At 44.2% G+C, this 27,850-nt stretch overlaps 1 protein-coding gene across 1 annotated transcript in view; it reads left to right on the top strand.

The window, feature by feature from the left end:
- LOC139442786 (nidogen-like) overlaps positions 1–27,850 on the top strand; it is a 62,927-nt gene that overhangs the window by 30,221 nt on the left and 4,856 nt on the right. The window contains exons 2-21 of the mRNA XM_071223677.1: positions 666–805; positions 1,544–1,685; positions 2,438–2,643; positions 3,829–3,923; positions 9,181–9,333; positions 9,690–9,926; positions 11,214–11,420; positions 14,203–14,421; positions 15,542–15,664; positions 16,470–16,592; positions 17,437–17,568; positions 18,372–18,506; positions 18,808–18,927; positions 19,852–20,064; positions 21,021–21,173; positions 21,382–21,510; positions 22,141–22,266; positions 23,935–24,039; positions 27,098–27,220; positions 27,414–27,585. Of these exons, the coding sequence (XP_071079778.1) occupies positions 666–805; positions 1,544–1,685; positions 2,438–2,643; positions 3,829–3,923; positions 9,181–9,333; positions 9,690–9,926; positions 11,214–11,420; positions 14,203–14,421; positions 15,542–15,664; positions 16,470–16,592; positions 17,437–17,568; positions 18,372–18,506; positions 18,808–18,927; positions 19,852–20,064; positions 21,021–21,173; positions 21,382–21,510; positions 22,141–22,266; positions 23,935–24,039; positions 27,098–27,220; positions 27,414–27,585 (3,053 nt within the window). The remainder of the gene's footprint in view (positions 1–665; positions 806–1,543; positions 1,686–2,437; positions 2,644–3,828; positions 3,924–9,180; positions 9,334–9,689; positions 9,927–11,213; positions 11,421–14,202; positions 14,422–15,541; positions 15,665–16,469; positions 16,593–17,436; positions 17,569–18,371; positions 18,507–18,807; positions 18,928–19,851; positions 20,065–21,020; positions 21,174–21,381; positions 21,511–22,140; positions 22,267–23,934; positions 24,040–27,097; positions 27,221–27,413; positions 27,586–27,850) is intronic.

Genomic DNA, 27,850 nt, shown 5'->3' with positions numbered 1-27,850 from the left:
CCATCTTTGTGCTAAGGTGATCGTAACTCCCATACTTTAACACTGGCTTACGATAGTCGTAGCACTAAGATCGCTTTGTGGAACGGTGCCCAGGATGTTTTGTGTGTTCGGGCAAGCATTTATTCACTGTTTACAGAGCATGGCGGCCATAGTGGGATTAACCCGTCACAATCTTATTTCTATTTCACGGCGACCTGAACGAGTGAGTGAGTTGGGTTTAACGCCGCTTTTAACAGTATTCCAGTTATATCACGGCGTGTCAGCTTAATGTGGGTGGAAAGCCCAAAGTGATGCAGGTGTCAGACGTTAACCACTTCGGTGAAACCCACGAGCACGGGTATGGTGTGACAAACCTAGAAACATAATCGGGGCGAACCGGGATTCGAACCCACAATCATAGGTTTCTGGCGTGCCCAAGGGACGCAACTCTGCACAGCGAATTTCGGCGCCTTAGACGACTTGGCCACCCGTGCCCCCCACGACCTGAACGACTCTGGCGACCTGGGCATATATTGATACTCACTTACTGTAGTGAAAATGGAGCGGTTGACATGGACCAGGTGTTTTAAGTAACATTTCGACAGCGTCTCCGATACAAATCCCAACATGATATAAAAACGCACCAGTGTTTATTTTTTTAGCTAAACAACGTTCTTATGTTTCAGATAAATAGCAACGGCCATTTATCATTTCTCACGGAGCTGCCAGGGTACAGGCCGAGCCTTATACTCCCTATAGGATTTAATGTAATTGCTGCCTTCTTCGCCGATGTCGATACGAGAGCAGCAGGACAAATATTTTATAGGTCAGTTGTGTAAAAGTGCAAGGTGAATACAGGTGAATACAACAACGTGAATACTGCTGCATCATCATATCTTGTATCCACCCTTGTTGTTTGTTTGTTTGTTGTTTAACGCCGCACTTTCAGCAATATTTAGCTATAATTGGCTTTACAGATGTTAGCTATTAAGGATCCGCTGATCGTGTGTTCGAATCCAATATTCGCCTACTATGATGCTTGGTCTATCAGCCCTATACCCTTGCTCGTGGGTTTCACTATATGGATGATATTTACGATGTGCATCATTGGGCTCTCTTACACCGTTACATAAATTAAACCCAACACTCTCACTCACTTTTAGCGCTACCCCTATACATAATGGTATATGGATTTAAAGCTGGCTCATTTCGTCGGATTAATATCGTTTTGTTAATTAGGGACAATGATTACATTGATACTCGTCCCTATTTCTTATCCTAAAGGAGGTTGGGTAGCTTAGTGGTGAAAGCGTTCGCTCATCACGCCGAAATCCCGGGTTCGATTCCCAACATGGGTACAATGTGTGAAGTGCAGGGTACCCTCGCCCTGATATTGTTGGAATAGTGCTGAAAGCGCCGTAAAACCCAATCACCTACTCACTCACTCTCTTATTCAGGTTTAAGTAAGATTTCCGTGACATGGGTTTTATTACAGCGTAAGTGCATGAAATTTGAAGTCAAATGTCAGAACTGAGATCTGGAAATGGTTTGATCTCGGTTTCAGGGAAACAAACAACCCAACATTACTAGAGAGAGCCGCCACCTCCATTCAAGCGCACTTCCGGGGCCAAGGCACATTTGAACCAAAGTCGTTGTTCATAGCAACGTGGGACAACGTGGGCTACTTCAACAGCAAGTTCGACAAGGTAGGTTGATGGATTCCAACAAACACGTAGACTATACACTATAACCAGATTAACGAGACAACACGATCGGGTTGAACTGGCCACAGCTGACGTCCGTCATTCATGTTTTCAGACCCTTCGGGATATAAAACAGGTTCATTGACATACAGGCACGTGTCAGTGTTTGAGATTCAAATGTTGAAATGAAGCTTTGAAATTAAGGAAAAGTTAAATATTACTGTGCAGCAAGGAGATGGTCTGTTTTTCTCGATGTTTGTTTGTTTATTTGTTGTTTAACGTCGCACTCAGCAATATTCGAGCTACATGACGGCAGTCTGTAAATAATCGAGTCTGGACCAGACAATTCTCGATGTTAATGTATGTGTGTTTCATTCACATTCATTTTGGGTTGAGAACTGTTCACCTTTTTCATGGTCATTTTGTTCTCTTTTTTTGGTGTTTGAGTCTCTCAAACACATCCTGAAACAAATATTCCAAAGCAAGTCTACAATTCCTTGGCAAGTCTAGATATTTTTCAGGTTTCGGAGAAATTAACATATTAATTGTTTTCAATCCTATCATGAATAGAAGACATTTTTACCTATAAATAAATCTTAAAATGTTTTCACTTTAGACGCTATAAGTTAGTCTAGAAGACCAGGAAACACTACACATCGACGCAAAAATAGTTCAAAAAGGTTCCCGAGATTCGTTGAACAATAAATTTATTTCTTTTTGCCATGTGACACTGTGCATTCCCTTTCTGCGTGCAGGTGAACACGTTCCAGATTGTCATAGCTTCAGACAACGATGACTCGTTCGCGTTCTTCCACTATCTTGACCGCGGAATGGCGTGGATTATGGGGGACGGGAAGGAGGGGCAGAGCCAGCTCGACGTCCCTGCTCAAGCTGGGTTCGAAGTTGAAGATGGAAGAAACTTAAAACTGCCGAACTCTGGTACAACGTCTTCCTTTGTCAAGTGAGTGATATACTATCATTACATGGTATTTGTCAACTAACCGCCTCCTTGACCATAGTGGACATACGTATGATTCCAGAGCGTTAGCAGGTACACCATGACTGATGATTTGTTTTGTTTGTTGTTTAACGTCATACTCAGTAATATTCCATCAGACAATCCAGTGATTGACATCATGAGCACCGATCTACTCAGTTGGGGTACATGTATCAATGTCAGCCAGCCTGACCACCTGATACTGTTAGTTGCCTCTTATGACAAGATGGGTTGCTAAAGACCAATTCTAACCCGGATCTCCACGGGTTCCATGACTGATGAACCCCATCTTAATATAATTACGACATTAATACAAGTGGGGTAACGCACACCACGTGACCACTCTGTCATGTAGCTTATGTGGCTGTTTTCGCTGCTGCTACTGAGTGAGTGAGTGAATGAGTGAGTTGGGTTTAACGCTGCTTTGAACAGTTTTCCAGTTATATCACGACGCGTCAGCTTATGGTGGGAGGAAAACCCGAAGTGGTGCAGGTCTTAATCGTTTACCACTTCGGTGAAACCCACGAGCACGGGTATGGTGCTGACACACCTAGAAACATAATCGAGGTGAACCAGGATTCGAACCCACAATCACAGCTTTCTGGTGTGCCCAGGGGACGCAACTGTGCACAGCGTGCTGCTTCTGAACGTATCACACGTAACAGTCTGTTATACCACACATTAGATACCCGTGAAGATCCGGGGTGGAATAGGTCTTCAGCAACCCATGCTTGCCGTAAAAAGGCGACTATGCTTGTCGTTAGAGGCGACTAACGGGATTGGGTGGTCAGGCTCGCTGACTTGGTTGAAGCATGTCAACGATCGTGGATCAATACTCATGGTATCAATCACTGGATTGTTTGGTCCAGACTTATTTACAAACCGCAGTCATATAGTTGGAAAATTGCTGAGTGCGGCGTTAAACAACAAACAAACAAACAAAGTAATCAGATTATGTCATTTGCCATATGGCTGTGGGTTACCAGTCAGCTGAAAATAGGTATTATATCAGTTCGCGACACAGAATACCCTGGTTCGATCCTCAACATGAATACAAAATGTGTGTTGACATTGGAACCACATGGTATCATTCGCGTACATACTAATATGTCTACGAATTGTCTTAATTTACATCTACCTCTTCCGCAGCGACACCAACGTCAACATCCCCGGAGCGTGGATGTTCCACATCGGCTACATAGAAGGGGAGAACATCCAACCCGCTGACCTCAACACCGGAGAAGGTAGGAATAACATCGTATCTGATAAACAAACACCAAACAGATCTGTGAGGAGCCCTGTTCTTCAATAGACACGATCTAGACATATTTGGACACTTTTAAACACCTAACAGAGATCTGTAAAGAGCTCGAGCCTTCAGTAGGCACAATCTAGACTTATCTGGGGAACACCAAACAGAGATCTGTAAAGAGCTCGAGCCTTCAGTAGACACAATCTAGACTTATCTGGGGAACACCAAACAGAGATCTGTAAAGAGCTCGAGCCTTCAGTAGACACAATCTAGACTTATCTGGGGAACACCAAACAGAGATCTGTAAAGAGCTCGAGCCTTCAGTAGACACAATCTAGACTTATCTGGGGAACACCAAACAGAGATCTGTAAAGAGCTCGAGCCTTCAGTAGACACAATCTAGACTTATCTGGGGAACACCAAACAGAGATCTGTAAAGAGCTCGAGCCTTCAGTAGACACAATCTAGACTAATCTGGGGAACACCAAACAGAGATCAGTAAAGAGCTCGAGCCTTCAGTAGACACAATCTAGACTTATCTGGGGAACACCAAACAGAGATCTGTAAAGAGCTCGAGCCTTCAGTAGACACAATCTAGACTTATCTGGGGAACACCAAACAGAGATCTGTAAAGAGCCCGAGCCTTCAGTTGACACAATCTAGACTTATCTGGGGAACACCAAACAGAGATCTGTAAAGAGCTCGAGCCTTCAGTAGACATGATCTAGACTTATCTGGGGAACACCAAACAGAGATCAGTAAAGAGCCCGAGCCTTCAGTTGACACAATCTAGACTTATCTGGGGAACACCAAACAGAGATCTGTAAAGAGCTCGAGCCTTCAGTAGACATGATCTAGACTTATCTGGGGAACACCAAACAGAGATCAGTAAAGAGCCCGTGCCTTCAGTAGACATGATCTAGACTTATCTGGGGAACACCTAACAGAGATCTGTAAAGAGCTCGAGCCTTCAGTAGGCACAATCTAGACTTATCTGGGGAACACCAAACAGAGATCTGTAAAGAGCTCGAGCCTTCAGTAGACACAATCTAGACTTATCTGGGGAACACCAAACAGAGATCTGTAAAGAGCTCGAGCCTTCAGTAGACACAATCTAGACTTATCTGGGGAACACCAAACAGAGATCTGTAAAGAGCTCGAGCCTTCAGTAGACACAATCTAGACTTATCTGGGGAACACCAAACAGAGATCTGTAAAGAGCTCGAGCCTTCAGTAGACACAATCTAGACTTATCTGGGGAACACCAAACAGAGATCTGTAAAGAGCTCGAGCCTTCAGTAGACACAATCTAGACTAATCTGGGGAACACCAAACAGAGATCAGTAAAGAGCTCGAGCCTTCAGTAGACACAATCTAGACTTATCTGGGGAACACCAAACAGAGATCTGTAAAGAGCTCGAGCCTTCAGTAGACACAATCTAGACTTATCTGGGGAACACCAAACAGAGATCTGTAAAGAGCCCGAGCCTTCAGTTGACACAATCTAGACTTATCTGGGGAACACCAAACAGAGATCTGTAAAGAGCTCGAGCCTTCAGTAGACATGATCTAGACTTATCTGGGGAACACCAAACAGAGATCAGTAAAGAGCCCGAGCCTTCAGTTGACACAATCTAGACTTATCTGGGGAACACCAAACAGAGATCTGTAAAGAGCTCGAGCCTTCAGTAGACATGATCTAGACTTATCTGGGGAACACCAAACAGAGATCAGTAAAGAGCCCGTGCCTTCAGTAGACATGATCTAGACTTATCTGGGGAACACCAAACAGAGATCTGTAAAGAGCCCGTGCCTTCAGTAGACATGATCTAGACTTATCTGGGGAACACCAAACAGAGATCAGTAAAGAGCCCGTGCCTTCAGTTGACACAATCTAGACTTATCTGGGGAACACCAAACAGAGATCTGTAAAGAGCTCGAGCCTTCAGTTGACATGATCAAGACTTATCTGGGGAACACCAAACAGAGATCTGTAAAGAGCCCGTGCCTTCAGTTGACATGATCAAGACTTATCTGGGGAACACCAAACAGAGATCTGTAAAGAGCTCGAGCCTTCAGTTGACACAATCTAGACTTATCTGGGGAACACCAAACAGAGATCTGTAAAGAGCTCGAGCCTTCAGTAGACACAATCTAGACTTATCTGGGGAACACCAAACAGAGATCTGTAAAGAGCTCGAGCCTTCAGTAGACACAATCTAGACTTATCTGGGGAACACCAAACAGAGATCTGTAAAGAGCTCGAGCCTTCAGTAGACACAATCTAGACTTATCTGGGGAACACCAAACAGAGATCTGTAAAGAGCTCGAGCCTTCAGTAGACACAATCTAGACTTATCTGGGGAACACCAAACAGAGATCTGTAAAGAGCTCGAGCCTTCAGTAGACACAATCTAGACTAATCTGGGGAACACCAAACAGAGATCAGTAAAGAGCTCGAGCCTTCAGTAGACACAATCTAGACTTATCTGGGGAACACCAAACAGAGATCTGTAAAGAGCTCGAGCCTTCAGTAGACACAATCTAGACTTATCTGGGGAACACCAAACAGAGATCTGTAAAGAGCCCGAGCCTTCAGTTGACACAATCTAGACTTATCTGGGGAACACCAAACAGAGATCTGTAAAGAGCTCGAGCCTTCAGTAGACATGATCTAGACTTATCTGGGGAACACCAAACAGAGATCAGTAAAGAGCCCGAGCCTTCAGTTGACACAATCTAGACTTATCTGGGGAACACCAAACAGAGATCTGTAAAGAGCTCGAGCCTTCAGTAGACATGATCTAGACTTATCTGGGGAACACCAAACAGAGATCAGTAAAGAGCCCGTGCCTTCAGTAGACATGATCTAGACTTATCTGGGGAACACCTAACAGAGATCTGTAAAGAGCTCGAGCCTTCAGTAGGCACAATCTAGACTTATCTGGGGAACACCAAACAGAGATCTGTAAAGAGCTCGAGCCTTCAGTAGACACAATCTAGACTTATCTGGGGAACACCAAACAGAGATCTGTAAAGAGCTCGAGCCTTCAGTAGACACAATCTAGACTTATCTGGGGAACACCAAACAGAGATCTGTAAAGAGCTCGAGCCTTCAGTAGACACAATCTAGACTTATCTGGGGAACACCAAACAGAGATCTGTAAAGAGCTCGAGCCTTCAGTAGACACAATCTAGACTTATCTGGGGAACACCAAACAGAGATCTGTAAAGAGCTCGAGCCTTCAGTAGACACAATCTAGACTAATCTGGGGAACACCAAACAGAGATCAGTAAAGAGCTCGAGCCTTCAGTAGACACAATCTAGACTTATCTGGGGAACACCAAACAGAGATCTGTAAAGAGCTCGAGCCTTCAGTAGACACAATCTAGACTTATCTGGGGAACACCAAACAGAGATCTGTAAAGAGCCCGAGCCTTCAGTTGACACAATCTAGACTTATCTGGGGAACACCAAACAGAGATCTGTAAAGAGCTCGAGCCTTCAGTAGACATGATCTAGACTTATCTGGGGAACACCAAACAGAGATCAGTAAAGAGCCCGAGCCTTCAGTTGACACAATCTAGACTTATCTGGGGAACACCAAACAGAGATCTGTAAAGAGCTCGAGCCTTCAGTAGACATGATCTAGACTTATCTGGGGAACACCAAACAGAGATCAGTAAAGAGCCCGTGCCTTCAGTAGACATGATCTAGACTTATCTGGGGAACACCAAACAGAGATCTGTAAAGAGCCCGTGCCTTCAGTAGACATGATCTAGACTTATCTGGGGAACACCAAACAGAGATCAGTAAAGAGCCCGTGCCTTCAGTTGACACAATCTAGACTTATCTGGGGAACACCAAACAGAGATCTGTAAAGAGCTCGAGCCTTCAGTTGACATGATCAAGACTTATCTGGGGAACACCAAACAGAGATCTGTAAAGAGCCCGTGCCTTCAGTTGACATGATCAAGACTTATCTGGGGAACACCAAACAGAGATCTGTAAAGAGCTCGAGCCTTCAGTTGACACAATCTAGACTTATCTGGGGAACACCAAACAGAGATCTGTAAAGAGCTCGAGCCTTCAGTAGACACAATCTAGACTTATCTGGGGAACACCAAACAGAGATCAGTAAAGAGCTCGAGCCTTCAGTTGACACAATCTAGACTTATCTGGGGAACACCAAACAGAGATCAGTAAAGAGCTCGAGCCTTCAGTTGACATGATCAAGACTTATCTGGGGAACACCAAACAGAGATCAGTAAAGAGCCCGTGCCTTCAGTTGACATGATCAAGACTTATCTGGGGCGCTTCTTGAACCGTCAGTATATATTTAAATGTGATTCGTGATTGTTATTACAAATTAGCGGTTAATTAATTTGAGATAAAACTAAATTTTCCTGTGATAGGTACCTCTTTGCGGACACGTACCAGATATCTCTGGTAGATATCACAAAATAAAATGCATGACACGAACCTTAACGAATATGATAGACCGCTAGTCATGATAGATACTGTATATGTCCCACATACTACTCCTGTTACCATGCATGCATCGCGTCACGTGGTCCGGGTTCAGACCAGGTGCTCCGCTCACACCCACGTTCAGACTTCTGCCCGCATGTTGAGACATGTCCATTAGAGGCTGTGACGACTCTCTACCGAATATTTGTCCTGAATAACCCCCTTAAATATTAGGCAGCAGCCAGGGCAGGCTGGAAGATGTTTCTCACTATTTGGATTTGTGCTATTAAAACAGACCTGGATGCCGTTGCACAAAGCGATCTTGGCGTTAACGTGATCGTAACTCCTATACCGTAACACAGACTTCCGACAGTCGTAGCGCTAAGGTTGTTTTGAACAACGGCACCTTGATATATTTTTTGGGCACGCGCTGCACGTCAAACCGATAGCCTATCTCAAATATCTCCATCAAGCTAAAGAAGAATCATGAAGATCTCTTTGACAACCATCTAAAGTGTACTCGCTGAGCCTTGAACACAATCTTGATTTAGTTTTCTAGTAAAGATAAAGTGCTTCTATTTGTAACATCAACGTTTTTTCCCCACTCAAGTGCATAACGAGCGTGCATTTAACGAGAAGAGGTAAATTAATGACAACAGCGAAAGTAGCATTGTATATGTCAACTAAAAACTCAGCTTTCAACACACTGACGTTGACGTTTATTTTGTAACGTCATATGTTAGAGATGCCGAGTAACCTTTGTGGGGATTTGTTGCAGTGATTGTGTTCCCCGTGGATACCGGCGACGGAAGCTGCCTGGAGGGGACTCGGATGTGTCATGTAAACGCGCGCTGTGTGGACTTCACTGAGGGCTTCTGCTGCGAGTGTTTGCCGCCGTCTTACGGAAACGGAAAAACCTGCCTAGAACCAGGTGTTAGCAATAAACATTAATATGATGAATAAATTGTGAAAATGGCAAAAGTTGAGTTCGTTAAGATTTCGAATATACCAAATTTCTATTTAGCCTTGATATATTATTTATAGCACAGGCTCTAAACCAAACTCTCAGAGTGAGTGAGTGTGTGAGTGTGTGAGTGTGTGAGTGTGTGTGTGTGTGTGTGTGTGTGTGTGAGTGAGTGAGTGAGTGAGTGAGTGAGCGAGCGAGCGAGCGAGCGAGGGAGGCGTGCGTGCGTGCGTGCGTGCGTGCGTGCGAGTGGTATCATTATGTTCAATGAATGAGGATTGAGTATAGAACTGTCTCATAAAACTATTTTGATCTATCCTCAGGTGTCCCACAACGTCTCAACGGAAAGGTTCGCGGTACATTGAACGGCATAACCTTGTATGACCTTGACATGCACACTTACGTAGTGACGTCCGACGGTCGCGCTTACTCCGCCATCAGCAGGGTGCCCCCAGAGCTTGGTACCGCCATGCAGACTCTCAGTGCCATTGGCGGCATCATCGGATGGATGTTCGCCGTGCCAACGAACCCCCGGGCCAAGAATGGATATGCGTTCACAGGTAGGCGTATCTGGATGGCATTCTGAAGATGGTATTGTGATAGAAATTCATCTTCAAACCTGAGAGTTATATATAACAAGGCTCATGCCATCTTTCCGAGTCAAGGGACTGACTGAACAAAGTACAGTTTCCACCCTCGCCCAACTGGGCTGAAATTTCCAGGCTTGAGCCACCAGTGGCTGTTATGAGTTATGTCCCTTCTTTGTCCCTCCTATTGACCAATCAACTCTTGCATTTGCTTCAAAGACGATCAAATCGATAATCCAAATTTGTAATGTAATTAAACGAGTCTTACTTCGCAAACTGCACCTTGATTAACAACATGAACAGATTTAGAAAATATCTGTTGCCGCCGAGTTGGCGGTACACATGATTTACAAATCCTGCAATTAGTCGAAATTTGCACGGCAGTTTACGAACCGGATGTCGGTGTCGTTACGCGCTTTTGATTGGACTATGCATAGACTCGTTTGTCCAGCCAAAATATAACTCCATAATTCCAGCCTATTTCGGCAATCCTGGAAACTGAACTTTTATTGTTAGTCCCTTGTCTGGGTAAGATGGGCTCAGGCCGATTGGAAGTCCAAACAAGTTTGACTGAAGTCGTTAAAGGCCGTTATCATAACAGTTAATGTTTACGCTAATTACACGGTCAAAGACACCGTGATACTCTAGAGGTATAGACACGTGTTTTCAAAGATTCGGGCACTTCCCAGGTCAGCACCATGCTAGTCTGTCGCACAGTCGCTGAACCATATTATGTTCCCCTCCGTCCAGCCCTTTCTGAACTGATATAGCCCTAAATTTAAGTATAGATTCCCCATAGGCTCTGAATGTCCCATCTCACTGTGGCTCTTTTTTAATTCTACTAAGCGTTTGTCCAGCACCATATCCGTCTTCGTGGGTTTCACAAAAGTTGTAAACGTCGAAGACGTGCATCACTTTGAGTGAGTGAGTGAGGTTTTACGCCGCATTTAGCAATATTCCAGCAATATCACAGCGGGGGACACCACAAATGGGCTTCACACATTGCACCTATGTCGGGAATCGAACCCGGTTCTTCGGCGTGACGGGCTAACGCTTTAACCACAAGGTTACTCGACCGCCGCACATCACTTTGAGATCATCTCCAATGCGTGGATCGATGCTCATGGTGTCAGCCATTGGATTGCCTTCTCCAGACTTGATTATGTACAGACCGCCGTCATGTAGCTGGTATATTGCTGAGTGCGGCGCTAAACAACAAACAAACAAATGGCTTAATTAACTGTGATTCTTATGTTTCAGGCGGAGAGTTCAACAGGACTGCGACCGTGACGTTCTTGTTCGGCAACAAGACTTACGTCGTCAACGTCCAACAAAAGTTCTTCGGCCACGACGCTCTCAACAACCTGCGCATGGAGACCACCCTGAATGGCGACATGCCGCCGATAGAGACGGGCGCCAAGGTGGTCGTAGACGACCACAAGGAGAACTTCCAGAAGCTCCGTCCAGGTAACCGCTGGTGCAATCACATTCATGCCTCTCGCGTATTTGTGTTGTCTCCATGAGACGTGCCAGAAACATTGGTTCGAATTAGGTTTCTAGATTTGTCAGACCCACATCCATCCTCGTGGGTTTTGCCACAGTGGTACACATCTAAGGCCTGCATAACTTTGTTTACCACTGTTAGTTGTTTACTAATCTGTCGTAAATGTCATTGTCTAAATGTACTGTAGCATAGCTAGCTCACAGACTGTTTCACTTCCGGATCTGAAGTACTGGCATGGTTTCCATTTGAGGCCAATGGATTTCAGACTGACACAGAAAGCTTCGAAAGAAAAGTTCATCTGCCTTTGATTGCAAATATTTACAACAATAAGCAATGCGGTTGGCCACGAAAGTTTGAATGCGTGATGTGGTGTGTGCGATGTATCTCAAGACGGACGTACTGTCTGTCCAAAATACGGTGTCACTTAAGCGGTACTGAAGCTCTTGAGTGATCACTCCAGACAGTCGTACAGCAAGTGCAGCTGCTGTTAGTTCCATTCTAGGTATGGTTATCTTCTTCAATGGGGCAACTCTAGACTTTGCCATAAACCAAGACGCAATGCACCTCATTACGTTCATTTAAGAGACGGACATAAGCTACTACTCCATACCCAATATCACTGTCATCGGAGAAAAGATGTAGCTGGTATGATAAACCTTTCCAAAGTTTTGTGGCTTATAAGATCGTGGAATCCGAATTTCCTCAAGTCTAGGTAAGTTCTGTTGCCACTTTCTTTGTAAAACAGCATCTATTTCTTGATCCAATCCATATTGTTTCATCTGAAGACACTGCATTAACGGCTTGGCTTGGAGCACCAATGGAGCTTTGAAGCCCAAAGGTTCATATATGCTACCAACAATGGATAGGATACCTCGTTCTGTGTTTGGTTTAGGTTTACTTTGGATTTGGAATCCAAGTGTGTCAAATTCTACAAACCCAAATACTCCCAAGACTCTTTCACTTGGGAGACTTTTACAGTCAAGGTTCAGCTGTCTCCTTTCGCTCTTTCTTCTGATGGAATTGCTTTCCTCTTTTTATTCTGAAAAACCTGCTCACATTCCTGACACAGGCCCTTTGAACGCAGAAAGGATAGTCTCTCAATGTGAGGCCTTAAAGTAATCTTTTGGCAGTGACCAACCGAATGGGACAAATCATCACAATACACACATGGCACTTGTTCAGTATGTGCTTTGACAGGAATCGTTGCTCCCATAACTAAAGGTGGCCTATGAGAATCCTTAGAGGGTTTTACAGCTCCTACCACATCAGTACTTAATGAAGGCTTTAGTGATGTAGCTGGCGGCCTTTGGGGTGGTGGGTTACTATTTTCTTCAGTTTTCAAGGCATCTCTTCCAAACATGGGGTCTACAGCTTTCTTAGCCTCACGCTTGACAAAGTCGACAAGGTCCTGAAAATCAACCAATCTTCTAGAATCTCGAACTTTGAGGACAAGATGTCTCCACTTTTCATGGTAGAAATAGGGCAATGTCATGACTAACTTCCTCGGATTATCAGGATATTCAAGGATTTTGACAGCTGTGATTGTACTCACAGCATCCTTGTAAGAGGATAGCATACTCATCAACAGATCTTAGACGGTCTTATCTTGATTTGATGCCCACTGAGAGCACGTTTCAAGCAGAAGCCACAACCTCCTCATTGCCATACCGTTCTTCCAACCTCTTCCAAGCTGCTTTATAACCTCTCCTTGCGTCCAAAAAACTATCTCCCTTAACAATTTTGAGAGCTTCCCCAGTTGTAAATTGTTCCAAGTAGCTCATCCTCTCATCAACTAAATCAAAATTATCTACACTTTTTATCTGGAATTGTCTCTTAAATATCTGGTACTAAAGTGGATCTCCAGAAGACTGTTGAATGTCAGGTGGAGGTTTACGTAGCTGCTGCACCACAGAATATATTACACCTGCATCACCAGAGCTGGCATTAGCCTGTCCATCAATTCAGCTGTTTTCTGGCTTACGAAAGGTTTGCATCTTCTCACCAGATTGCTTATTATCTTGTGATTCTCCTGCTGTCATTCCAGCAGACAGATCCTTTTCTGTTGAAATGTGAGGTAAGTTAGTGACGCTGAGCTGTTGGGATAGTCGTTGCTCAGCATCACTGCCAAATTCAAACTAATCATAGTTAAAATCCAGACGTACCCTACACTTGGCCTCGGATATTTCCATCTGAGTCTTCAGTTCCAGTTCCTCTTCCTTCCTTCCTTCATCAACGGGTTTTTATCACTATAACAGGCTTGGTCAAAGAAATAGGTTTTAGACCTTAATAAGACCTTATTTGTAAAGTTTACCAAGGCATATGAATAGAGTGGCAGGAGTTGCCACAATTATGGCAACTTTTTTCAGCTGGTCACAATAACTGTACTTGATGTTAGTTGGTGGTCCCCTTGTGCTCGGGTTTGACGAACTTAGTCAAAGTAAATGTTCATGTTGTGTTTCCTCCGACATCCTCTCTGGCTCCAGAGTTGTTACATTTCATGTGGTCACTCACTTATACCGTCTGTTGATTGTGTTAATCTCTTGTATTAGGAAATAAACCTTATCGTCAAACTCTTCTCGTTGACCACCGGGAGAATTGTTCAAGATGTCTAGACACAGGTCTGAACCAGATATGCCCATGCTGGTGATGTAGGTCTGTGCACTGCGATGTTTTGGGCCTGATCTCCTCCCAGGTGATCAGTGTTTGGGCGAATCTCCATGCTGTACTGCCCTGTTTGTCTTCCAGGGCTGATCAAGGCACGGTCGAGTCGCACTTTTAGGATCAACGACGTCGCCTACCGCTACACCTGGGACCAGACCATCATGTTCGCCGAGTGCACAGCAGACCCAGATGTGCTGGCAGTCGGGACAGTCCGACTCTCCGTGGGCAGGAACTTCGTCTTCTTCGACAGCGGCAACCAGGTGGTGAGGTTCGCCCAGTCCAACAAAGTTGGGATGCTGACAGGTATGCCTTCCTTCTGATACTGATACTGATGTTGATACTGATATTTATATCGATATTGATACTGGTGTTGATACTGATGTTGATACTGATGTTGAAACTGATATTGATACTGATGTTGATACTGGTATTGATACTGGTGTTGATACTGGTGTTGATACTGATATCGATATTGATACTGTGTTGATACTGATATCGACAATGATACTGGTTTTGATACTGATGTTAAAAATGACCTTGATACTCATATCGATATTGATACTGGCGTTGATAAGATATTGATACAGAAATTGGTATTGATACTGACATTGATACTATATCGATATTGATACTGGTGTTGATACTGATACTGGCGTTGTTACTGGTATCGATATTGATACTGGTGTTGATACTGATATTGATGCTAATATCGATATTGATACTGGTGTTGATACTGACATTGATACTAATATCGATATTGATACTGGTGTTGAAACTGATATCGATATTGATACTGGTGTTGATACTGATATCCACATTGATACTGATGTTGATACTGATATTGATACTGATGTTGATGCTGATATTGATACTGATGTTGATATCGAAATTGATACTGATATTAATACTGATATCGATATTGGTGCTAGTGTTGATACTGATACTGAAGTTGATACTGATATCGATATTGATGCTAGTGTTGATATTGATGCTGATACTGCTGGTTATATGGATACTGAAGTTAATACTGCGGTTGATATTGATATTGATACTGATACGCGACAGATGATGTCTAAAATCCCTTATTGTGTACGACGTATTGTCCAGATTGTCGTTCGGGGGCCTCGGGCCATCTCATATAAAGGGAGACTAGGCTCGGCTAACAGGCAGCCCCATCACGTCATGAGTCACGTTTGATATCCCTCAAATACGTTGGTTTGTGTGGTAGTGCACATTTTAGCATGTCCTCACACTTAAATATGGATCCCGGTAGAATACACACTGACACTTTGGCTTAATATCGTAGTCCGTTTCTCTCGAACTACGGATTGCTCGATATATATGTGTACGATTCTCAGGTGTCAAGTGAACAAGTAAACAAGTTTCGTAGAATTGAGTGTATTACGATATGAACTACCTGTAGGTTCGGACCCGTGCCGTGACGCAGCCCAGAACTGTGCTGCCGAGGCTGACTGCATCCCCGAGGGCGAGACTTACCGGTGTGTCTGCAGGCAAGGCTACAGCGGAGATGGTGGGACCTGCGAAGGTAAGCTCCTCACACGGATGCCTCGTTCACTGAGCTCTCTACACCAGTAATGATAGTATGCCTCCAGAGAAGGGTTGGGACGGGTAACTCGGGTACTCGGGTCGGGTGGGTACTGAGTAGGATCCGGGTACACACAGGACTACCCGGACCCGTGGTTACTCAAGTGATATATTGTTTCATGACAAAAATTCACAATATAACTACATGGTTACACGACAATTTTAAGTCTCTAATGTTTTCGCATTTCTACATGACTATGAACACGTTCCTTCTGACTTATATTTCTTTGAACAAAGCTGAAACTTCAGTCAACTTCAGTGTATGCATGACCACATCGTTTTATACGTGTATCTAAATACATTCTGTCAGAGCTACTGTCAAACTATTCCCAATCGGACAGTTTGTAACTATCTTTTGACACCAACAGCGTCTTACCTAGGTAGGGTCGGGTAATAGGGGTGTTGGGTACCCGGGTAGTAATTTTGGACTCGTCCTAGCCCTACTCCAGACCCTAGAGAAAACTTTTAAAAAAGGATTACAGAATTTGGCAAGTCTAGATCGCCTCAGCTCTGAAATTAAGCATTGGTTCTGATATCCATTTGGATTTTGTTTTAGATATCACAAATGTATTTTTAAATAAGATTTTATCAATAACTTTAATTCTGGGACTAACTGTCTACAGTAATGCAGGTGACACGTGATATGTGAAGCTTGGGGGATAACGCTAAGGGAGTTTCTTACTTCTATTGGTTTCATTTTCTGATAAACACAGTAGATTTGATATATGGTTTCTGTCTCCTTGAAGATATCGACGAATGTTCTATCGGAACTCACTCCTGCGACAGCAACGCTCGCTGCTTCAACGTCAGGGGCACTTTCCAATGTCAGTGTCAGACCGGCTTCAGGGGCGACGGTCGTACATGTCAAAGTGAGTGTGTACACGTCTCGGCCAGCTGGACAAGTTTTAAACGTGTTAATTAACAGTGGTATAAGCCTTTGATAATCATATTACCATATTTGGTTGGTTTGGTTTGTTGTTTAACGCCGCACTGAAACGGAAACTGGCTGTAAAAACATGATTTTGATTCGATCATTCCGAACGATTGATCAGCGAAATCAATCGGTTTGCCTGATTTTGCTGTTTTTTAGTGTTAGGTTCAGTAACTACATTCCACCTAACAAAGACAAACGCTTCTACTTACTTGAGGCTTAATGTTGCTGTTGTTTGTTTGTTGTTTACCGCCGTACTCAGCAATATTCCAGCTATATGACGGCGGTCTGTAAATAATCGAATCTGGACCAGACCATCCAGTGATTAATATCTTGAGCACAGTCGCCTCTTACGACAAGCATAGTCGCCTTTTACGGCAAGCATGGGTTGCTGAAGAACTATTCTACCCCGGATCTTCACGGGTCTTTTACCATAGGGGCGGTTGGGTAGCCTAGTGGTTAAAGCGTTCGCTCGTCACGCCGAAGACCCGGGTTCGATACCTGACATGAATACAAAGCCCATTACTGGTGTCCCCCGCCGTGATATTGTTGGAATATTGCTAAAAGCGGCGTAAAACCATACTCACTCTATCATATTATCATATGAAGATGAATGGTAAAATTGTCACCTTTAATGTTCCTATCGTTTGGTTCGTCATCAGAAGACCGAGTTTTGTTATGTCTACGGTGTGAACGTTCGTATTTTGGCTTCGCTCTGTTATTGTATTATGTTTTTCAACCTGAATCATTGTTGTGTACTGTTTCATGTGTCAATATTGCAGTGGAGGTTCAGCTGTGTGGTGATATTTATTGCGGGGAAAATGGCCGCTGCGTCTATGACAGCACCCTACAGCAACCTGTATGTGAGTGTAACACCGGCTTTGCAGGAAACGGGGTCGACTGTGACCCAATAGGTGAGTTTACTAGTAGAAGCGGCTGTAAAATATATACAAAGACCGTATCAGGTTAAGGGAAGCAACTTATCATTTTTATGAACCTTTCGGCTCATTCAGCTCCAAACAAACTATACTTCGCTGGAAGCAAGTCCCGGCCATGGGCGGGAACAAGCGTTGAAACTACTCTCCTGGAGATTTGTAAATTGCTTTTTATGAAAATACCAACTTATAGGAACAAGTGAAAATATTATACGATGTTAATATGGAAGATGTTTAATTCCTATAATACCGATTTAATTTATTTGATTGATCACTTTTGATTCAACATCGCTGAAGCTGCAATATAGCTGATGCTGAGTTAAGTGATATTCACTCACTCACTCAACATCTGTCAACATGGGCCCCACTATCTTTCGTAGATTGGGTGAGTGAGTATGGTTTTATGCCGCTTTTAGCGATATTCCAGCAATATCACGGCGGACGACACCAGAAATGTGTTTTATAAATTGTATCCGTGTAGGGAATCAAACCCTAGCCTTCGGCTAGACGAGCAAACGCTTTAACCACAAGGCTACCCAACTGTCCTATATTTCTATGTCGTCGCTATATAGCTGAAATAATGCCGATAGGACATTAAATTTTAACTCACACTTTATTTTTCTGAAGAGCTGTTCAAGCTATAGTGACATGTAAGCCTTAGTCCGGTTTGGGTAGTCTTGAAATTGCACAAGGACTCCGCTATGGAAAGGAAACACATTACTGTTTGACCTCTGTCAGTCAGTGGGACGTGACTCTTATTACCTCCCTTGTCTCCCCGTCAGAGTTCGGCTGCAACGAGGTGGACAACTGCGGCCCCAACGCTCAGTGCGTGTACGACGAGGACGAGAGCCGCTACATCTGCGAGTGCGTGGATGGCTTCAGCGGGGACGGTTTCTCCTGCGAGACGACGGATGAACGTGAGACTCCTCATAACCAGTTTAAAGATTTAATTTTCAAAACGAAATATGAAACAAAATTACAGGAGATCGTTTGTTCCTCTCGTTATTCAAATTGATTTATTTATTACTGAAATTTGTAACAGACAGCAGGAATGTGAAACATACCCTTTATATTTTAATTTTGACATTGGTTAAAAGTTGTGTAGGCTCATCGTAAACTATGTAATATAGTAAAACGCGCGTCTTGATAGATTCAAACGTTTATGGAAAGTTTTTTTTAGATACTGATTCTGAGAATACATGGACCTTCTGTTTCCAGGGAGTGTGTGTCTGAGATGCGACGGTAACGCCGCATGCGTCATGGACGTCGATCGCTTCACGTACAGGTGTCAGTGCAACGTCGGTTACAGCGGTGATGGGTTCAGATGCTCCACGATAGGTACCTGGTGTTTCCAGCTTAAGCATGCTCATCATTTGTTTTGTAAAAAACCCATAAAGGAATAAACACTGTTGCAGTATTTGTTAAAAGAATCCAAATAACAGCAGCCGCTAGAATAGTGACCAGGACATCCCAGTAGTAACACATAACATCAAAGCTTAAGCATCTGCATTGATTGCCAATAGGTGCCAAGACCCAGTTTAAGACCATGTGCTTAACATACAAATGCCGCCATACCTTTCTGAACTTCTCTCCGCTTTTGAACCTGTCCTCAGATCTGAAACCAACACATTTTGAACACTTGTACCAAGCTGAAAAGGTTTGGTCAAAGATCTTTTGGTCTTGCGCGCCTACATTGTGGAACAGACTACCAACTCTCTCAAGGAATGTTCCATCAATGGACTCCTTTAGATCTTTTATCAAAACTCATCTATTCCTGCTTTCTTTCGTATCATCCCCGTGAAGATCCGGGGTAGAACAGGTCTTCAGCAACCCATGCTTGCCGTTAAAGGCAACTAACGGGATCGGGTGGTCAGGCTTGCTGACTTGGTTGATGCATGTCATCGATCCCAATTGCGTGGATCGTTGCTCATGATGTCAATCACTGGATCGTCTGGTCCAGACTTGATTATTCATAGACCGCCGTCATATAGCTGGAATGTTATGTGCAGTGTTAAACAACAAACAACAAACAACAAACACACAATATTCACCTTAGTTACAGCAGTGTCCATATTTTTCATCTATCCATCTTTCCCTTCTTCTTTTGTATATAATTGTCACACATTAATATTGGTACATTGTAGCGCTTCGGGCATGCATCAACGGATGGACTATAGCTTATTACAAATATCCATTTATTCATTTGTTTGTTTGTAATTGTAATACAAATGCCTTAATGACGAAACTATCCTGCTCCTACAGACCCATGCGTGGAATGCAGCGTTAACGCCCAGTGCGACTTTGACCAGTCAACCCAGGCCTACCAATGTCGGTGTCGTGCGGGTTTCTATGGAGATGGACGTCGTTGCGAGGCCTACGACTGCAAAACCCACGCCGTTTGTGACACGAACGCCGAGTGTGTCACGGACCCCGACTACGGCAACAACTACTGCAGATGTAGCGCTGGTTACCGAGGTGGGTGACGTCAGCGCAGGCAACACACCTGCATTCTGCACAGATGCACTTCATGTTTTTTTTATAATAGATATAAAAAAGAGGCTCTTGTATATTATCTATGCATTTGTTAATGGCAGCACTGTATGTGACAGTTTCCATAGTTCGAAAGCTGCGATAGTTATTGATATGCTTCTGTGAAGTCATTTCATATGCTATTTCGTGTACAGGTATCTATTTTTTTCATTAATTTTTTAATTATTTTTTTGGTTAACGACGCACTCAGCAATATTTCAGCTTTATGACGACTGTCAGCTATATGACGAAAATCCAGTGACTGATATTAAGTCGGAAATGCAAGTAACCTATTAAGAGCATGTTGTTGCACGCCGCAATCAGCAATATTCCGAAAGCATGTTTTTAATGGAGACAGTTGCGGGCAAGGCCCAACGTAGCAAGGGTACGATCACACACACTCAACCAAGACACTAACCACCCATTCCATTTCGACGTCTCTCATGACAATCATACCACACAGACCTAGTCTAACCCGGAATCCCACATGGATCAACCAAGTACCTGAACATATGCACAAGAGCCATTGAAGTCACCTCTGACGGCTAGCATATGTTTTTGGGGACCAAGGGCCCGTTCTCCAAAAGATCTTAACGCTGCCGTAAGTCCAGATTAAAGTATGGGAGTTCCGAAACCCTAGCGCTAAGATCGCTTTAGGGAACGGGGCCCAGCTCTATCAACTTTGGGTCAGCGAAGAGGCAGTTGTATCGAAAGAGATTCTTAACTTCCTGAAGAGGTTTTAGATGTTATTAATCATTTTTTAAAATGTAGTTGGATATGACGAACTGATTGTGATTGTGCCACGCAGTCGTTATCTAGGTTGACTGTATGTAAATATGTGCCCTCACTACCAATAGTACCGCTCATCTTGTAGTCACGGGGTACTTGATTGGACATTGCAGGAGACGGTCGTCGCTGTGTGTTGGAGGGATGTCGTAGTGACGACGACTGTGACAGCAACGCGCGGTGCGGGCCTGATCCCCGGGACACTAACCGCAACATCTGCCGGTGCGTCACTGGCTACGAGGGCGACGGCAGGGTCTGCATACAACGAGGTCAGCATATCTTGACTACTGCAAAGTATCTGAAGAAGAATGATCAAATATAGTTTTAAGAATGTGTTTCCTCTTTAAAGGTGATAAAAGTTGTTATCCATAAATTTGAGAACAGTTTTAAAAAAACAAAAACGAAACAAGATCCAGCCTTTTAACACAAATATTGCCCAATATGGCCGAAAATATCCGAGTTGCCTCCCTTGTTTAGTGCAAGCCTGTAACCAAGTCAACAACTGCGCCAGGGAGGCCGAGTGCATCTACGACCCGGATGTCCGGTCCTACCGCTGTCAGTGTCGGGCCGACTACCAGGGAGACGGGCGCACCTGCACGCGACGGGGTAAGTAAACCACGCCCACATGGTTTCACTCACTCTAAAACACAGACAACTTTTCCCATCAGTCCCTCTAATATCCGGGGTACCTATTCAGGGGCCTTCAAGACGCTGAAACTGAAAATCCAATATGGCCGCTATTTCTCAGTTAAGTTGGTCCTGATAGCAGGGTTTGGTTATTTTTTGACGCCACACTCAGCAATTATCCAGCTATACGATGGCAGACAATCCAGTTATCCAGACAATCACGTTATCCACGCAATTGTGATACGATGACAAACATTCGACAAGGTCATCGAGCCTGACCGGCCAATCCTTTAAGTCGCCACTTACGACCAGCATAGGTAGCTGGGGACCTATTCTGACGCGGAATCCCCACCTCGTCTGGGGCGCAGGGTGCGGTTGGTGTAGGTTCCAGATTAAAACTGGAAATGATATTGGCCCTTTTGGTTAACATGGATCTTTAAATAAATCGTTTTAAAATTTTGTCCTCGTTCTTTGACGTTCGAGTGTAATGTAAAGACTTTCAGTGAACATAACAGGAACTTGAATAATTCTTCTGCTCTTCAGGAATATAGCCCAGCTATTTACCTATAATGCTGTGTAACTAACGCAAGACCACACTGACTGTTTCAGATGACATCCCAGACTGCTACCGTGATCCACGTCTCTGCGACCCCAACGCCTCCTGTGTCCAGAACGTCGACCACTACGTCTGTATGTGTAACCAGGACTTCGTCGGAGACGGCCGTTCCTGCAGAGGTGAGCATATGTTACCCTAAGCTGAGCATGTCCCTAACACCATCGATAAGCCTCCCTAGGCTGAACATGTCCCTTACACCATCGATATGCCGCCCTAAGCTGAGCATGTCATTCACACCATCGATAAGCCGCCCTAAGCTGAACATGTCCCTTACACCACCGATAAGCCGCCCTAAGCTGAGCATGTCCCTTACACCACCGATAAGCCGCCCTAAGCTGAACATGTCCCTTACACCACCGATAAGTCGCCCTAATCTGAACATGTCCCTTACACCACCGATAAGCCGCCCTAATCTGAACTTGTCCCTTACACCACCGATAAGCCGCCCTAAGCTGAGCATGTCCCTTACACCACCGATAAGCCGCCCTAATCTGAACATGTCCCTTACACCAACGATAAGCCGCCCTAATCTGAACATGTCCCTTACACCACCGATAAGCCGCCCTAAGCTGAGCATGTCCCTTACACCACCGATAAGCCGCCCTAAGCTGAGCATGTCCCTTACACCACCGATAAGCCGCCCTTAGCTGAGCATGTCCCTTACACCACCGATAGTTTCTCCTTAGCTGAGCATCTCAACTGTTATCATGTTTGCAACCAAATTGTGTAGTTTGGTCATCACTGGTGAATAAATGACTTGGGGCTTTAAACAGTGATACAATCTCTTATTAGACCAAGATCTTATACTCGGATACAATACCTCTCATTCCTTGAATGGTACCCCATTTTGGGTATTTATGCTAAGGCGCCCGGAAAGGACAGAATGAATGAAATATCCACTTCAGAATATTGGCGTCGATATACTCCTTTCTTCTTTCGGAAATCGTCGTTTTAGTTCGTTTACGACATACACATATCAGATTTGCTCAGATCTTCATGCAGAGAGGTGGTAACGGAGTAAATGATATGTTTTTATTGACATTGGACATGAGCCTAAGTATGGAGGGTTGTAGGCGATAACCATCTCTCTGAAAATATGAAATCTGGGATTCGAACCCACGGACCAGGTATGGGAGATAACTCTGCCCAACGAGGTGCAGCACCTCTGATCACATGTGCGCGGACAACTGGCGAAGCACGCCTATTTGGGATTGTTTTCTGTTTCACCGGAGCAATAAAACGTAGCTTTGACGAGTGTACCTATTGCACTACCGTTTAGAATAGATCCCGCTTAAGCCGTGTCACGTGGACCATTAATGTCCACTCCAGTTAGTTAGACTTTGTAAAACCACAACTGTCTTGTCCTGGAGAGTCTTTTCGTTGCCGATAGTTAAAAATAAAATAATTAATTATAATAACCTTAAATTAAGTCAAACAGTTTCTTTGTCACTTAACGGTGTCACACATGACGCGTCTTTTGTAATGATGGTTGGTGATGATCTGTACCTTAATACGACATGTATATATAGAGTAGAGACTTGCGGCAAGGCTATAGCATTATGTGTGACAATGCATGTTCACGGCTGAGTAGGTTTGACTGGTAACATGATGGGTCGACATCGGGTCATGCAAACAAACCGTTCTTACAGCGCACCCCGTGGTCTCAGTAATTGTTAAACCACACTGGGACAAGACGGTCACCATGTCTCAGTCCTTCCTGTATTTCTACACTTTGAACCTTGGAATTATTTTGTTGTTGCACCATGCACGTCCTGTCTCCACTGCAGCGTTCGACGGCAGCGGTAACTTCCTCGTCTACGCCCAAGGGTACAGCATCTCACGCGTTCCCTATCAGGGCACCGGGAGGGGCCAGATGTTGATCTATGTACCAGGTAAGTGCACTACGCCTTGTTACCTGTCGCTCAAGGTTATAACGTACACGTTCGTTTTTACACAGGCTTTGTTCAAGACCGGAATTAATCTGACAGGATTAAAACCTTTCAGAATTAATTTCGTGTCACATTGCAATATCCTATCGAAGTCCATATAGATGTTTGTTTCAGTGATACCGATCCGTTATTAAGGTTCGTCCTTACATAATATTGTACTCTCAACCAGCATTGATCCTTTAAGCCGTGCATACAGTAATTAAACGGCCCCTGAGTACACGTCTACAGTATCAAATAACAACGTTTGCCACTTAACTTAGCCAAGAAGCTTCATTCAATTTGCATTTCACTGTCTACATCGCAAGGCTCTTCAACAAGACCTCGTTTCAGATTTGTAGTTCTATTTTACATTAATCGTTAACTGTAATACGCAGGTCTGTACACGGTCTTGCTCCTTTAGAAATACCCGTTTGTCACACCCTAAAACAAGAAAGGTAACGGATCACTTATCGCTAATCCCTTACCTGCTGCCTATGTCTATACATGGACTGTTCCAGTGGTAAGTAGACAGTATAGAATGTGAACGAGAACTTGTTACGTGTAGCGTCCACTCAGTAGCGTCGGAACATTACCTTCGCAGTTTGTTTGTTGTTTTACGCCGCAGCTATATGACGGCTGTCTGTAAATAATCGAATCTGGACAAGGCAATCCAGTGATTGATTTCATGAGCATCCATTCACGCAATTGGGATTGTTGAAGATCAATTCTTGTCCGGATCTTCACGGATCACAGTAGGCTGATCAGAAAGTGTACATTATGATGAATGTTCCCAGGTCAGCTATCAGTAGGCCGATCAGAAAGTGTACATTTTGATGAATGTTCCCAGGTCAGCTATCAGTAGGCCGATCAGAAAGTGTACATCATGATGAATGTTTCCAGGTCAGCTGTCAGGAGGCTGATCAGAAAGTGTACATCATGATGAATGTTCTCAGGTCAGCTATCAGTAGGCTTGATCAGGAAGTGTACATCATGATGAATGTTCTCAGGTCAGCTATCAGTAGGCCGATCAGAAAGTGTACATCATGATGAATGTTCTCAGGTCAGCTATCAGTAGGCTGATCAGGAAGTGTACATCATGATGAATGTTCTCAAGTCAGCTGGCAGTAGGTCGATCAGAAAGTGTACATCATGATGAATGTTCTCAGGTCAGCTATCAGTAGGCTGATCAGGAAGTGTACATCATGATGAATGTTCTCAAGTCAGCTGGCAGTAGGTCGATCAGAAAGTGTACATCATGATGAATGTTCTCAGGTCAGCTATCAGTAGGCTGATCAGGAAGTGTACATCATGATGAATGTTCCCAGGTCAGCTGTCAGGAGGCTGATCAGAAAGTGTACATCATGATGAATGTTCTCAGGTCAGCTATCAGTAGGCTTGATCAGGAAGTGTACATCATGATGAATGTTCTCAGGTCAGCTATCAGTAGGCCGATCAGAAAGTATACATCATGATGAATGTTCCCAGGTCAGCTATCAGTAGGCCGATCAGAAAGAGTACATCATGATGAATGTTCTCAGGTCAGCTATCAGTCAGCTATCAGTAGGCCGATCAGGAAGTGTACATCATGATGAATGTTCTCAGGTCAGCTATCAGTAGGCCGATCAGAAAGTGTAAATCATGATGAATGTTCTCAGGTCAGCTTTCAGTAGGCCGATCAGTGAGTGTACATCATGATGAATGTTCCCAGATCAGGTATCAGTAGGCCGATCAGTGAGTGTACATCATGATGAATGTTCCCAGGTCAGCTATCAGTAGGCCAATCAGGAAGTGTACATCATGATGAATGTTCCCAGGTCATCTATCAGTAGGCCGATCAGTGAGTGTACACCATGATGAAATTTCCCAGGTCAGGTATCAGTAGGCCGATCAGTGAGTGTACATAATGATGAATGTTCCCAGGTTAACTATCAGTAGGCCGATCAGAAAGTGTACATCATGATGAATGTTCCCAGGTCAGGTATCAGTAGGCCGATCAGGAAGTGTACATCATGATGAATGTTCTCAGGTCAGCTATCAGTAGGCCGATCAGAAAGTGTACATTATGATGAATGTTCCGAGGTCAGCTATCAGTGGGCCGATCAAGAAGTGTACATCATGATGAATGTTCCCAGGTCAGGTATCAGTAGGCCGATCAGTGAGTGTACATCATGATGAATGGTCTCAGGTCAGCTATCAGTAGGCCGATGAGTGACATCTGTGATTAAATTTCCCAGGTCAGGTATCAGTAGGCCGATCAGGAAGAGTACATCATGATGAATGTTCTTAGGTCAGCTATCAGTAGGCCGATTAGGAAGTGTACATCATGATGAATGTTCTCAGGTCAGCTATCAGTAGGCCGATCAGAAAGTGTACATCATGATGAATGTTCTCAGGTCAGCTATCAGTAGGCTGATCAGGAAGTGTACATCATGATGAATGTTCTCAGGTCAGCTGGCAGTAGGTCGATCAGAAAGTGTACATCATGATGAATGTTCCCAGGTCAGCTATCAGTAGGCCGATCAGAAAGTGTACATCATGATGAATGTTCCCAGGTCAGCTGGCAGTAGGCCGATCAGAAAGAGTACATCATGATGAATGTTCTCAGGTCAGCTATCAGTCAGCTATCAGTAGGCCGATCAGGAAGTGTACATCATGATGCATGGTCTCAGGTCAGCTATCAGTAGGCCGATGAGTGACATCTGTGATGAAATTTCCCAGGTCAGGTATCAGTAGGCCGACCAGGAAGAGTACATCATGATGAATGTTCTTAGGTCAGCTATCAGTAGGCCGATCAGTGACATCTGTGATGAATGTTCTCAGGTCAGGTATCAGTAGGCCGATCAGTGAGTGTACATATGTGATGAATGTTCCCAGGTCAGCTATCAGTAGGCCGAGCAGAAAGTGTACATTTGTGATGAGTTATCAGTAGGCTGAGCAGAAAGTGTACATCTGTGATGAATGTTCCCAGGTCAGCTATCAGTAGGCCGATCAGTGAGTATACATCTGTGATGAATGTTCCCAGGTCAGCTGGCAGTAGGCCTGGACACAGACTGTTCTGAGGGCTTCCTCTACTGGACGGACGTGGCTGGGGGTCAAATCAGAAGAGCGCGGTATGATGGCACGGACATACAGACTGTTCTCACAGGTGAGTTTACCCTGAACAACGATTCACACATGTCAAGGACACCATGAATTGGGAAGACTAGATGGTTCAATCCAGACTTATTTCACGAAACCGAGCGCACCTATAACAGTTTGGAGATTATTATAAGAGAGATAAGCATTATCAAGCCTCAGACAACGTGACGTATATATTTTGTACTTATGTTTGTTGCTAGGCCTTGTGTCCCCCGAGGGCGTCGCCATTGACTACATCTCCAGGAACCTCTACTACACCGACTCCGAACTGGACGTTGTTGGTGTTGCAAAGCTGGATGGTTCCGACCAGAAGACACTGTTCAGCTCTGACATCGTCAATCCCAGATCCATCGTCCTCGACCCACGTAGAGGGTACGTTGTTTAATTCTATTCACTAACATCGTCCTGAACCAGTGTAGATGGTACGTTGAGTTCAGACAATGTCAACCTTGGAACCATCGTCTTTGGCCCACACATGTCGAGTACCTTTTTTAGCACGGGGTTCTGTGGCATGATGTCCTAAAGTTACATTCCCTCTCTTCTGCAAAGTGTTCTTCTTATATTGTCATGTAGATGCCACGTGGTTGTCACAGTTTTCTGTGATGTGATGTCCTTACGTTACATTCCCTCTCCCACA

The sequence above is a fragment of the Haliotis cracherodii genome, unplaced genomic scaffold (genome assembly GCF_022045235.1).
Source record: "Haliotis cracherodii isolate W230 unplaced genomic scaffold, xgHalCrac1.p SCAF_5, whole genome shotgun sequence".
NCBI lineage: Eukaryota > Metazoa > Mollusca > Gastropoda > Lepetellida > Haliotidae > Haliotis > Haliotis cracherodii.
This window is presented reverse-complemented; position numbering and strand designations above follow the sequence as displayed.